This window comes from Nelumbo lutea, chromosome 4 (genome assembly GCF_056320005.1).
Source record: "Nelumbo lutea isolate HS-2025 chromosome 4, American lotus-T2T, whole genome shotgun sequence".
NCBI lineage: Eukaryota > Viridiplantae > Streptophyta > Magnoliopsida > Proteales > Nelumbonaceae > Nelumbo > Nelumbo lutea.
Window position 1 is genome coordinate 17587724 of NC_142687.1, and position 15219 is coordinate 17602942.

The window sequence follows — 15219 nt, forward strand, 5'->3', positions numbered from 1 at the left end:
TTATTAGAATTTTGCATCAATGCAAATAAATTTGCACTAAAACCAAACATAACAATATAACATAATGGGATAAGTTTATTCATTTTGACATTAACTTTTTATGGGTAAAAAGGTAATTATATTACTTACCTGGGAATGAAAAGAACATTCGTAAATGAATTTATCCAAATAAAATGTTACTCTAAAAACATTTACCTGAATAAATTCACTTAGCCTAGTAATTTACAAAATTGTAAAAGAACAAGGCCTAAATTTAACTTTCATGACTTGCATGGAGCCAAAGCAATTATCCATTTTATATATTATAGATAGATACATTATGCATGTATTTGGGTACTCTATATTATCAATGTTAATTAAAACTCATTCCAAGGGATCAAATGTGCTGGAGCACAACATATGCTAGAAAAACCTATCACAAATGAACATTATAGGCATGGGACTCTTACCTTATCCATATGGCATAAGAAACACTGATATATTTCACTCACAACTTTTACAGCGTTGCATTGGGAACATCTTCTCGTCCTTTTGCAAGTGTGAATACCAATTTCATGATGAGGATAAATTATGATCTCCGTTTTGCCTAAACGATTTGCATGATTATCTCCCACCAATCCCAACAACCATTCTAACAAGCAATAGATACATTTAATGAAAATAGTGCACAATATGATTAGCTGTTTTTTTGTTTTTTTGTTTTTTTTTAATAAATGACCATTAACTATGCATAAAACTCTAAACATTGTCAGAAGTAGGTTTTCTTTGTGGAATTCACATCTGCGCCCGGGTGCTCCACAAACACCCCATAGCACATCTCAGCGAATATCTCTCGTACTTGTTATCGGTCCCAATACACGATTGGGATGTACTGTGGAGCGTTTGTGGGCACAGATTTAAATTCCTCTTTGTGATTGACCAAGCCAATGGGGTCAATTCTCCTTCCCCAAGACCCTGTCCTGATTATATAAACAAAAATTTAGTTGGATCTACAAATTAAATTTTTTTCAGAACTATTGACATGAACCTAAAGCAATCCCTTGTATTAATTTATGGAGGGTCCGACGTGTACATATTTATAGGTTATACGCAACCCTGCATAAAGTATAAACTAATACAACCGAAAGAGGGATATTCGCATCTACTTGTGCCTATAAGTATGTATAGCTTATTCAAGCATTGCAAAAGAGAGAGAGAGAGAGATCATGAGGGGCATTCATGGATGGTTCATTGGGGTTCTTGCAGTACAACATTTAGCAGCTTTATGTGCTTCAAGGGATTTTGATTTCTTCTATTTTGTTCAACAGGTGACTTCCTCGAGCTCTCTCATTCAACAGAATACCATGCTTAGTATATACTAAGCCATTTATTTATTTATTTATTTTTGGTAAACATTAAGCCATTTATTTCAGTTTTGGTTGTTTTCCAAACTCAAAGTACTTTTTTCTTCTTACTTTTTAAGTGGCCAGGGTCCTACTGTGATACAAGGAGAGGTTGTTGCTACCCCAAAACCGGAAAGCCAGCAGCTGATTTTAGCATTCATGGCCTTTGGCCCAATTACAACGACGGATCGTACCCATCAAACTGTGATTCCCAGCAGAACCCTTTTGATCCATCGGAGGTATTATTCTTTTCTTCTCTTCCTCCCTTTCTTTCTTCCCGTTGAGAATAATTTACCAGCTTACTGACTAATTAGTGAGAAGAAATTGAAGTTGAACAAGTAATCAAATAAACATTTAATTTGAAGGAGTGTATATTATCTGACATATAAACAGCTAAGATTAATGTGTTTTCATTTAAAATACTAATACTAGCCCTCTCTGAATAGATTTATATTCAAGAACTCGACCTTGGATCAATCCCTATTAAGGGATCAATGCTTATTTGCTTAATGCTCTGTGCAGTGAGAAAATTTCGAACTGACAAGCCCAAGAAGACTAGTTTTGGACACTTGTAATCCAAAAGCATCCATTTTGTGCGAATATCTTGGAGAAAGGTTGAGTGTATTATCTCCCATCCCCATATCGAACCAGAATTGAGTAATGGCCTTAATTTCCTACTAGATAAGTTTGTACTAGGGGCCACAACGGAGGGTAGCCCATCATCCCCCAACCCCCATTCCCAGGTCCCCACTACAACGAAGCCGAGAGATCCTACCAAGCACCAATCTGACCCACACCAACTGGTTAGTGTGTGGTTGGCTAGATAAAATATTGGCGATATATAGAGTTTTCTGGTCAGTTCGAGCCCAACCTATTAATATATATTCTTCCACCACAGAAAACAATGGTAAGCCTAAGCCATGAAAGCCAAGAAAATCTTGTAATATGCTTAGAAAGTTAATGTCTTTCTATTTTATTAATTACCAATAAAAAGATGAAAATTAAATGCAAAGATGATTTAAGAGGAGCATCCCATTCTTTCCAATTATATTAAAACATGGAGACTTGAGAAAAATTCCAACTCTACTTTTAGACGTGAGGCAACAAACAAACACAATTCCTTGTTTTAAAGGCAAGAAAGAGATTGCAACAAGCATGCTTATAATATTAATTTTAATTATAAGAAAGAAAATAGGAATCGTACACATAAATACATACAATTTGCTTCAACCATGGAATAGGTAGTGGCAATCGACAGCTCAACCATTTAAGGTAGTAAATGGATAAACCATCTAGGCCTCTCCATTTCAGCCGATCGCTTGACAACCCTAGCTTCCAACTCCATATCTACATATATAAAAGTTTACAATCTTGATTGAAAACGATCTGGGATCCATCTCTGATCAATTGACAGCTTTAGGCTGCATTCGGTATTGTTTGTTTTAAAGACTTATTTCCTTTTTGCATTTAAAAATTTAATAGTCATAGGGGGCATTTCAACTAGAAACAGGAGATAAGTAATTAAAACAAGAAATACCCAATGCAGCCTTAAATGATATTTAGTTAGCCTGTGGGCGCTTCAACCTTTTAACTCAAGCAACGTCTAGAAAATGGTATAGATTGGCCTTGGCCAAGTACAAGGGATAAGATTTGCCCCAGACCAAATTAACAAAAAAAAAGAACAAAAAACTATTAATTTAAAACCACATACAAGAAAACTTGATTTGAAAAAAAAAAAAAAGAAAAGTCAGGACTGGAATTAAGAATTTGGGGAGATACTATTAATTGGATTAGGTGATTGCAAATTGATTACATAAAAATATTTCTCTCGTGGTCCTAACTATTCACCGACACCATATCGGTTTCTCTTTTCGTTAAACAAAACCTCGACTTGATGTAACTGGACAATCCGCTGCACTAACTGCTTAATTTAACTCTGTCGAAAGCATATATGGTTTTGAAAATTGGACAGGAAATGGAACGCTTTGACCACTGATTTTTGGATCAAATGGTCTGACCATCCGATCCAAATCCTGATTGGACAGCCTTAGGGTTCAAAGTAGGATTCAGAGCGAATGAGCCATGGCCAATTGCAGAAGCAACTGGTCTGACCATCTGGTGTGATCCGGTTTTCAAAACCATAGTCGAAAGTCAAGGGAATCAAAAGTATCAAATCAAATCCCGGATTTTGGTTTCAAAACAAGAGCAAGAATACGAGTTTAGTTAGAGTAGAAACAAATAGGATGGTTTGCTTTCACTAAATAATTAATTAAACCCCCTTTTATCTACCCTGTTGCTGATTAATTAATATCTCCAATCTTGATGTAGATAACAGACTTAACTGACAGAATGCAGAGGAGTTGGCCATCACTTGCCTGTCCGAACAAGGATATGCTCAAGTTCTGGTCTCATGAATGGAATAAGCATGGAACCTGTTCAGAGTCTGTCCTTGACCAACATGGATACTTCGAAACAGCTCTCAACCTTAAGAAAAAAGTGGACCTCCTCCAAATCCTCGCTGAAGCAGGTAATGTCGTCCAAGGAATACTTGCTCATCAAGAGCTTGCATATATCGGCTGTAAATATGGGGAATGGTTGTCTTGGGTTCAGGCTGATTTCACTCATTTCTCTTCTGTGCTCTTCTTTAATTTACTGCTAATTAATTAAGGACTTGATAACGAGCTGATTTAGATCATCGATTTTGGTATCGTTTTCTTTTCAATAATATTATTGTTGTACTTGTACTTACTGGCAAATGTTGCATATATATATATATATATATATATATATGCAGGAATCAACCCGGACGGGAATTTTTACAATTTGCGTGATATAAAGGTAGCCATAAGCGAAGCAACTGGATATACTCCTGGAATAGAGTGCAATGTGGACGGGTCGGGTAACAGTCAGCTTTACCAGGTCTATTTGTGTGTGGACAAATCTGGGTCTGACCTCATCAAGTGCCCTGTGTATCCTAGGAGCAGATGCGATTCGTCTATTGAATTCCCTTCTTTCACTGGACATGATCATGATCATGCAAGGGCGCCCTCTACACACACTGAACTGTGACTTTATAGTCACGTCCGTACATATATATAATTTTTACTTTATCATTTTGCATGTTAAATAAAATATCTAGTAGAGTTTGTTCTTCCTATATTAACCATTAAATTATTAATGAAACTGGCTTGTTTACGCTTATGCGACAATGGATGATTATTGGAGATGCAAACAAGCTTAAACAAATGGTATGTAATATTGGAGTAAGTAAATTCAATGAAAATTACCCATTTAAAGAAACAAAAAAAAGTGGTATATATAATGATTTACTCATGCATCTTAATTAAGGGGCCATTTAGTGTGTCTCTCTATGCAGTTTTTCAGTTGTTTATAAATCGGGTAGATTGGTTTTTGGTCTATTTCTATTTGATGCACATAAAATCTAGTTGTCAAAAGCTGGAGCATTGAAAAGATGCAAAAAGTCCATTTTGAACTGATTTCGGGAAGTTCCAAATGAAGTTTTTTACATCTTTTACATTTTATTCTTGGAGGAAAGACACAGAAAGACGTGCATCTACCAAGTGTGATTTAGACTGTTCAAATCTTCATACAAAAACTCAATACGTCTTTTAACTATCAAAACTACTAAAAAATCTTCTCAAAAAAACACACCAAACAGGCTCTAAAATACTGGTAGATGATCAAAGCTGTGGGCTCTCCATGAAAGGGGAAGAGTCAGTAGACCTCAAGTCCACCCTGCTCTATCCCCAACGGCCCAACACCTTAATCCCCCCAAGAAAGAAAGAGATCGTGAGCACGTTAAAATTCTAAAGCCCGATTGAACTGACCAGCCCAACCCCATCTCAAGTTGAACCCTACAAAACTTCGGCCTGCTGGGAATATATATATATATATATATATACTTGGGCTCCATCATATTTGTACGACGTTGAAGAAGGGTGTTGCAGATCTCGTTACATAGAATTTGTTGTATTATATTGGAAGAACTTTGATCAAACAAAATATCCCATAAATTTTGAATTTTGATGAATACCATATGATTGATCACCCTTTACAATACCGGTTGATGGACTGTGTAAGCTTTTCCATATCATATAGTTGAACCTTGATATCATATTCATTGTTAATAGTTTCAATATCTAAATCCGATCATAGTCCTATCTAAATCTAATGGAGAGGAATTGGTCCGCGAATATTAACAAATGAGATTTGAATTTAGGCACATCCTGCAATATTATATTAATTAAAAAATAACATAAAATTACTGGCCCAATCTTTCTGATTGTTAAAAACTTAGTTAATCTCTTCACAATTCACACCGGACCAAGTTCATGGGTAGAACAGATGCACTGGGTTCACATCTGGAGGCTGCTGCTTAGTTTTCAATCCTTCTCGCTTATTTATGTAAATACACAGTTAAATCCAATGGCCCATCTTTTTTCTTAAATTGAAGCTGTTTTTGTATGCAAAAAAAAAAAAAAATCTTTCTGACTTATTATCAGTTTACAACTTGACCGTTTGGAAATTGGAATACCCAATTACCCATCAAGAGAGCTTAGCAGTGACCAGTGAGAAAATTAATACTCTTTTAAATCAAGTGTTCGGAAGAGCAAAGTTTCTTAAAAAGAAACTGTCCTACGTGTTGAGCACTGAAGAACATGGATGACGTCTTACAAACAAAAGCAACTGGGCCAAAAATTATGATATATTAATTTTCTCCATTTTTATTGTATTTATTGGATATCGAATGTTCAACCAACAATATACAAATTAAATTTCAATTTTTAATTATTTGACCTAAACTTCTTTTCATCAGGTAATTGAACTTTCATACTTTAAGTTGAGAACAATACCCATGAGTTCATGGTGTCTCTACTTTTAGAGAAATTAGTAATTAAGCACATGCATTGTACTTGATAATTGTTTTCTTCATATTTATTACTTGAATTTTAAATACATCATAATTAAGATAGAAATTAAAAATTAACAAAAGTAATAATATGATTAAAACTAAACTTAAATGCTTGTTATAAATGTGCACATGTATTGTATATGAAAATTTTAAATTATAATAACACTTATTATTATTATTATTATTATTATTATTATTATTATTATTATTATTATTATTATTATTATTATTATTATTATTAACTTTTGTATTCCATTTCTACCATAAACAAAAATAATTTTTATTTTAAAAATTATGTTTACCTAGTATGATGAATATAGAACATTAGAAATGTTTTCGACAAAATTATGCACTTCTTCATTTTTTGTATTCTATCTTTTTTTAATATTTATTATTCAATTATGATATCATGAGTTTCTTTGAAAAGTTGGACCATTGACCCACCATCTAAATAAGAAAACAGCTTTGCTTTCGGATTAGTTTTAAGTTATATATTTTATCTACACTATATAAATAATTTTTACTTATCATACTTAATTTTTGTTTGAAATAATTAATATATAATTTTTATATATTCTTTTGATTACTTGTACTTTTTTTAATTTTTTAAAGATTTACTATTTAGCTATCATATCATCAATTAATTCATTTGACCTAAAGCACTAACTCACCATCCAAAATGAAAAATAGTTTGATTTCTGTATTAACATTAAATTTTGTATTACATTTCAATCATTGATAAAATTATTTCTTATGTATAATATTTATTTTTGTTCAATATAATGAATGCATAATATTAGATATGTACCCAATATTTTACTTTTTATAAATATATAACAATAGGTATGTATACAAATGTTTCTCTATTTTTTATTTTTGGGATTCTTTGTAATTTTTATTTTTAAAAATTTTATTATTTGGCTATGTCATCATTTCATTTCTAAGTTGATTTTAAATTTGGCATTCCATTTTCAACATTAATAAGAATACTTCTTACATTTCATACTTATTTTTGTTTAGTATAATGAATACACAATATTAGAGATATGTCCAATTCTTTTTTATTTTTATTATATATTTAGTGTATTTTTATTTATTTTATTATTTAACTATGACATTATTCATTAACTCATTTGGCCCCATATGATAGAATTGCTTACCCACCACCGGGAGGAAAGAAAATGGTTTTTTTTTTTAATTCCTTTTTTTAAATATTTATTTTTATACTATTAAAGTTAATGTTATGGATTTAATTAGTAGAATTTAATGATGAGAAAAGTATATCTTAAATATAGGATTTAATGAGAGAATATACCTTAGATATGATATTTAATGAGTGAAAATAGGAAAATAGTTTTATTTCCAATTAGTTTTAAATTTTACATTCCAATTCCATCATTAATAAAATCATTTCTTGTTTATCATACTTATTCTTGTTTAATATGTCGGATATATGATGTTAAAAATGTTCTCATTTTATTTAATTTCTATATTTTGTCTGCATTTTATTTATTTGTGAATTTTATTATTTAATTGTGACAACATGGATTGTCCCATTTGACCCAAAATTATTTAATTTCTTACCACCACCTAATGAAAACACTTTTTTTAAGGTATATTTTAAAAGTATAACTTTTTATATTATTGAAATTATTAATTTTATTATATATGGATTTAATTAATAGAATTTAATGATGAGAAGAAACAAAAATGCCCTAAATATATGATTCAATGAAGGTGAATGCAAATTAATACCTTAAATGTTGGATTTAATGAGAGGAAATTGAATGCATTGAATATCTTAAAATTACCTATTTTCAAGTCATTTAATATCAATAACCACTTACCCTATTTGCTCTCTTTTTTTATCAATAAATTTAAATATGGAGGGGTAAATTTTGTCCTCAAAAAATTATAGAAATATTATTAAGGCTATTTGTACTTTTTAAAGTAGTATAGATATATGCCTGTTCGGATGTAGCTAGTACCTATTAAGGTTCTTTAGTAGGAATGGCAATGGGGCGGGGATCATATTCCCTGTCCCCACCCCCAATTCTGAAATTAACCCCATCCCCGTCCTTGATCCCCATTGGAGATAAAATTTGTCCTCCATCCCCAATCCCCAATGGGGATGGGTTCCTTACGAGGACTTGAATTCTCAAAAATTTTTTAGATTATAGTATTTTTTTGAAAAATAAATTTATTTAAAATAAATAAAAATTTTAAATTATAAATAATACTTTAAATATGTTTTGATATATATATATATATAAACATATTCTAGGGGGATCTATTTAGTTGGTCTCTAACCTCATTTTTTATTGGTTAAAGTACCAAGTACCGTCATCTATGCCTAACAGTAAAAGATTACCTGTATAAATGGAAGCAGTTGAAGGGTTACGTATACAACCGGTGACTTAGCTTAGAAGCTACTATAAAATGGTAGTTCAACTACCTTCGCATTGAAAGGTTGAAATGTAACATCAAAATTCCCTAACGTTGACAAAATGCCCATTGCAAGTCTGCAACTATGCAATGAAGTTGGAGTTACGCTTTGTCTTAACAAATAATACATGTGCTGTCTGGCGTCTGGCCATTGTTGTCTACGGAGCCCACCATGCCTTTACCCACTTAATTACTGCAATGTATCTAAATAGCTCATAAAAGGGGGAGTTTGGTCGACTCCCAAACTTCTCCTTCCAGATTAAAACCATGGGCATTGATGCTATGATATTGATATAAAATGACCGAGGATCCCCCCCCCCTCCCCTTTTTATTAGTTTATTTAAATTGAAAAGTTCAAACTTCAAAGGGCTTGTTATGGCTTGGACTTGGAAACATGTTGCAGAGCCCTTTCCTTAGGGAAGGGTGGTTTACCTTACCAAATAATTAAAAAATTCTTAGGAATTCTACTCTACTGTATGTTTTTGTGTAACAAACAAATCGGATAATGAAATAATCTTGCGAATTCCCAACATCAGAAGTATGTTAATTCTGATAGTCAAAAAAATGAAAATTTAATCACAAATCAAATCTGAAGTCTAAACTAGCTTTTGGGGCTTACTATGTGGATAGCAGGTCCCCTAATTCAATGACTAAGTCAAATAAAAAAAAAAATCAATTCTAAGGTTTCTATGACTTGTACGTCTTGCATGCGATGAATCTACATAAAATAGACCCACAACTAATTATACCTTGTCCTCAATAACATGACACTTGCTAATAAACATGTAATTTTCACAGATGACTCGTTCTTCGCTTCTTCGAGTTGATAAACAATAAAACATGTAAAATGTAAATTAAAAAAAAGGGGAACAAATAGAACCGCCCAAATTCGGAATGAATTTCAAGCAGAATATTTTCATGCATCGTAGCGTTGCCCTTCGGATGGGCGGTGGCTCAAGCTTGGATATTCTTCGGCATTGAGGTCCAGACTGTCCAGTCAATTCTCCAGTTTCCTCCTCCACCTGTGTGGCTGCTGTTACCGTTGCAAGTTGCAACAGAAAGGGATCCCATTCCCATAGTCTAAGTCTTTTCCAAAAGTCAAAATCGGAAAGCTCTTTTAAAACGCGTGTTTGCCTTTCATAGTTGTTGATTGATTGATTCTTTTTTTTTTTTTTTTTTTGTGGAGTTTTTGAATTTTGATGCCCCTTCCACCTGCCAACTTATCCCGAGTATTCCTATCTTCAATCTCGCCTTGTCAACTTGATAATTCCATATTCTCTAGTCCATTCATGAGCTGGGCCTCCAGAATCCAGCCCATTTGGCCTACTTGACAAGTGATGAACCTATATCACACCCTTCCATCAACTATAAAAGAAAGTTTGTCCTTTGCCATCCTTGTAAAGGACATCCATCCTTTAATTTCAATATGTTGATATTTTTTTCTTTTGTTTGTTTCACCAAACAGTTTCCACCGATAGGGTTTTCTTTTTCCTTTTTTTTTTTATGGGGTTATCTCAATAGCTCAAGGATTTCAGGCATTCTTGACAAATACTTCAAAGCAAAAAAGGATTTTTTAAAACCACAACACCCCCCAGTTAGCCTGCTTCCCATGAGTGGATGAGGCTTTTTCCTTTACCCTTAAATTTTCATACTATAGAATCTTTCCTTGTACCTCTTTCTTTACTTTTTCTTTTTTTCTATTTTCCATGATGCTAAATAACAGGGGTAGCCCATATTCGGTGAAGAATGAGTTTGAATCCCAGTTTTCACTTGAACCAGCCACCTTACCAATTGAGCTACTTGGCACCTTGAACCGATGGCGTTTATAAGATAAAACGTTTATACGAATTTGTCTTGAAAAACGAGACAAATCTGATTTAAATGTTTTGTACTTTTTTTTTTACACATTAGTGCCAATACGCGTCATAAAAGTCAAATAGTGAAAAATCGGTCTTGAAAATGAAAACGTTAAAACTAGTGTTTTTTTTTAATAAACAGTTCACACGATTTTTAAGATTTAGGTGTTTTTTTGTTAAACGCATCTCCAATGCTGAGCTGGTACCGTTTCTTTGAAAGCTACATCGATACCAAACTCCAGCTTAATTGTTCTATAACTAAGTGTTACCTTTTTTTAAATAATTAAATATAAATATATACGTTAAACACGGTTCACTTTTCATATTGCTCAAACATGGTGTTTCCACTAATAGGAAAATTTAAGTTCAACCCCAACTTTAGCGTTTGTTGTTTATTTGGACTAATCTACCAATTGAATCATCCTTTTGAAAGTGATTTACATGGTATTTGGAAGCACAAGTATTTATTGAATAAATGCTACCACATAGGCACCAATTTAGTATTTTTCCATTATGTGAATCCATACACATAGAGAATTGCAAAAGAATGCCTTGATTTATATGTATGCCTACTATTGGGGGAAGCTTCATTTTAGCGTTTCCCCCAACAAATAGGCGTTTATTCACTATTTTATTGATGTGGTGTCTAATGGTGCCTAGTGGCACTTAAGTGTCCATAAATGGGTTTACTATTGCTTTTCTCGGGTTTACAAACAAATCAAGTACAAACATTTAGCAAATAAATGCTCGCATTTCTAAATACATACTTAATAAAATTATATTTTAATACAATTTTCATGTTCATGTCTTCCTCTTCCATCAAATATTTGATGTATTCATCATATTATTCAATTGATTGGTAGTTTGAGATCACTCATGATATAAATAGGAATTGATGAAGCATATTTTTTAGCAGCACCCTGTTGTTCGAACTACTTCCAGGTGGCAGATGACTCAAAGGCCGAAGTGGAGGATTTTTGCTGGATGAGGACTTGGATGCCAAGCTGGGGGTAGATTGGGTGCCGAGCTAGGTAGCTGTTCAGAGAAACCTGCAAGGAATCAATGTTAAAATACCCAGGGTGGCTAACCCGGTGAGGTCACTCCGATGCTTAAGTCAGTATTGTGTTGTCATGGTTGTGAGTTGAAAGCTTAAGTGTAGAGAGAGCTAGTGAGCAAATAATCGCGCGTACCTTTTCGTGTCGTTGGGGTTGGTGCCTTTATATAGGCTTTGTTTGGCATGGGCTTTACGCACCGCATCCGAGATTTCCAGGAGGTCGCCTAACCGATCTGAGATCCCTAGAGGTAATAACCACGCATGTTGGCCATCCTTCGGAACACTCGGTACGTGAACCAACTTTCGAGAAACTTGGGAGTGTCAGGATATGCATACCGAATTTGTCGGCAAGCACAACTCGCAAGTCACCTCTTGGACCTCAGTCAAGTCGGCAAGCCCTCAAGGGAGGTCGCTCCTCGTGTCGAGGTCACATCGACCAGTGACAAGGTTCTATAGGTCGGCCCTAGACGAGGTGCTCCTACCCAGCCTAAGTTGTGGTCGAAGTCGCTAGGTTGGTGGTAAAGGCAAGTCGCCAAGTTGGGGCGAAGACGAACTACAGTCTAGGACTCCAAATCATCACCTACATGGCATTTGGGTGTCGTCCAATTGTTTTAGGATGCCATGTGTCACAATGTCATTAGAGGGCAAAATCCACCATCATCAATTGCCCCCCCCTCCCGAGGTGAAAGTAGCTCGACAAAGGGAGTAGATCGCTCCTTTTGGCCTGGAATGACTGATTCAATAAACTCGTTGTCGTAAGCATCGGCCTAATTTGCTTCTCAAGTTAGAAGATTCCAAGTGTTTGCAACCTTACATAGGACCTCACCGTCTTGATTATCGGGGCACGAGAGCGAATTCATCTACTCAAAGAGAGGTGGAGCACGTACCTCAAGGACATCTACCTTATTAGGGATGAAACCGTCAAGGGGTTCTGCAATCCAACCATTACCTCAAGAGTGAAGTTTATCATGCCATCCTCAAGAGGGGGTTCTGTGTGATTGCTTTATCAGGTCGCTCCACCTAGGTAGACTTCGACTTCGAGCTAGTTCTCAAAAGAGTAGTTAGCGAGTTCGATGTGGAGCCTGAAATCGAAGTGATCGATTAAGTTTGTGTCTGTCATAGTGCTGAAAGTGAAGTAGTCTTTCCTTTAGTATCTTTCTCGTGCTAAATGCGAACTACTTTTTATTTTGCCCATGCAAAAGTGGCGACTGGGTCTTATGTGGTGTCGATGTCTTTTATTAGCTCGTCACCTTAGCCCTTAGGCTCTGGGAGCGACTTGCGGTCCACTCTCTTAATCCTTGATTTTGCCTATGCCGAAGAGGCGACTAGGTCTTAGCATGCCTATGTCGAAGAGGCGACTAGGACTTATCTGCCCATGCCGAAGAAGCGACTGGGACTTAGCACGCCTATGCCAAAGAGGCGACTAGGTCTTGTATTGTGCTGAGGTCTTTTGTCAGCTCGATACCATAGCCCTTAGGCTCAGAGAGTGACTTATAGTCCTCTCTCCTTATCCTTGGTCTTGCACATGCCAAAGAAGCAACTAGGTCTCATGTGGTGTCGAGGTCTTTTATCAACTCAGCACCTTATCCCTTAGGCTCTAAGAGCGACTTGCGGTCCACTCTCCTTATCCTTGATTTTGCCTGTGTCGAAGAGGTGATTAGGTCTTAGCACACCTATGCTAAAGAGGCAACTAAGACTTATTTTCCCATGCCGAAGAGGCGACTAGGACTTATCTGCCCATGCCGAAGAGGTGGCTAGGTCTTGTATTGTGCCAAGGTCTTTTGTCAACTCGACACCATAGCCCTTAGGCTTAGGGAGTGACTTAAAGTCCTCACTCCTTATCCTTAGTCTTGCCCTTGCCAAAAAAGCAACTAGGTCTCATGTGGTGTTGAGGTCTTTTATCAACTCGGCACTTTAGCCCTTAAGTTCTGGGAGCAACTCACGATCCACTCTCCTTATCCTTATTTAGCCAACGTGTGGCCTAACCTTTCCGCCTAAGCAGGTGGTCATTTTGTAGTAACTTCTCATATAGTTGCTTCTACGTCATCCCATGGGATTACCTTCCTGGATGAGTGCTTATGAAACCACAACATACATGTTCTGCCCCCCCCCCCCTTGCAAGGGCATAATGTTGTTGTGAGTGCGAGTCGGAAGGTCGGGGCCACGACTGCGCTACATCAGCCTCGTAATGACGTTGGTCGTCCACTCCGAGAAGCCAAAAGGAGCTTGACCTTCGGGGGCAGCTCTAATAACCGTAGGTTTCCGACTCGCTTGGGAACCTTGAGGGGCTTAACTCACAAGGGCGTTTGCATAGTTCGTAGGTCGCTAACTCCTGCAAGAGCCACGAAGGGTTCAATCTGTAGGGGAGACCTCGCAATGAGGACTGATGAGGCTTATCCGAGCTAAAATAAAGTCAACAGAATTGCTTAGTCTGTTGGCCATCAACTTCCTATGGGAACCATGACTGGCTCGACCTGTGGGGACAGCCTTACTCCGAAGTGTCTGTCGCCAAGCTGCTAGTTGTTAAGGTCGTTCTATTGCTGCCTATTCTGCATTGACATGAATACGTCAAGCTGCTCCCATGCTCACATCTGAAAATTCATGCTTCATCTCATGGAACTGCCGCACTTCGATCCCGACGGGAACTACTGATGGCTCTACCGCGGGGAGAGGGGCGTTCACATGCGGTAGCAGGGTATTTATCTGGGGCACTAGGGATGCTGAGCTCGGCCTAAACTTGTCTGATTGTCACGAGAGAGTTCTCTAGGTTCATCATAGATGTTTTTCCCCCCAGTAATCGGTATTCGCTCTGGGTGTTGGTGCTGCTCAAAAGTTCCTTTGAGTTCATAAAAATGGAAATTAGAAAGTGAGAACTTTAATTTCTAAAAGGTGAGATCTTTAGTTTTCTAGAAGATGAGAGCCTTTTAGAAGGTGAGAACTTAGCTTCTTGTAGTGTTTCCCATAGATGGTGCCAATTGATGAAGCATGTTTTTTGGTAGCACCCTGTTGTTCAGACTACTTTCAGGTGGCCGATGACTCAGAGGCCGAAGTGGAGGATTTTTGCTGGATGAGGACTTGGATGCCGAGCTGGGGGTAGATTGGGTGTCGAGCTAGGTTGATTGCCAAGATGGGTAATTCTTTAGAGAAAACTGCAATGAATCATTGTTAGAGGACCCGAGGTGGCTAACACGACGAGGTCGCTCCAATGCTTATCAGTATTGTGTTGTCTTGGTTGAGAGTTGAAAGCTTGAGTGTAGAGAGAGCTAGTGAGCAAATAATTGCGCGTACCTTTTTGTGTCATTAGGTTAGTGCCTTTATATAGGCTTTGTTTGGCGTGGGGTTTACGCACCGCATCCGAGATTTCTGGGAGGTCGCCTAACCAGTCTGAGATCCCCAGAGGTAACCGCCACGTACACTGCCCATCCTCCGAAACACTCGATACGTGGGCCAACTTCCAAGAAACTTGGGAGTGTCAAGATATGCATACCGAATTGTTCGGCGAGAACAACTCGCAGGTCACCTCCTGGACGTCAAGCCCTCGAGGGAAGT

The 15219-nt window shown here is 36.5% G+C and overlaps 1 protein-coding gene across 1 annotated transcript; it reads left to right on the forward strand.

Annotated features, from left to right (window-relative positions):
• The first annotated feature begins 1148 nt into the window (after positions 1 to 1148).
• Positions 1149 to 4719, forward strand: LOC148854260 (ribonuclease 1-like). Its single transcript, XM_088982925.1, has 4 exons — positions 1149 to 1307; positions 1463 to 1621; positions 3711 to 3909; positions 4177 to 4719. The coding sequence occupies exons 1-4, from the start codon at positions 1206 to 1208 to the stop codon at positions 4449 to 4451; spliced, it is 735 nt and encodes a 244-aa protein (XP_088839051.1). The 5' UTR covers positions 1149 to 1205; the 3' UTR covers positions 4452 to 4719.
• The last annotated feature ends 10500 nt before the right edge of the window (positions 4720 to 15219 follow it).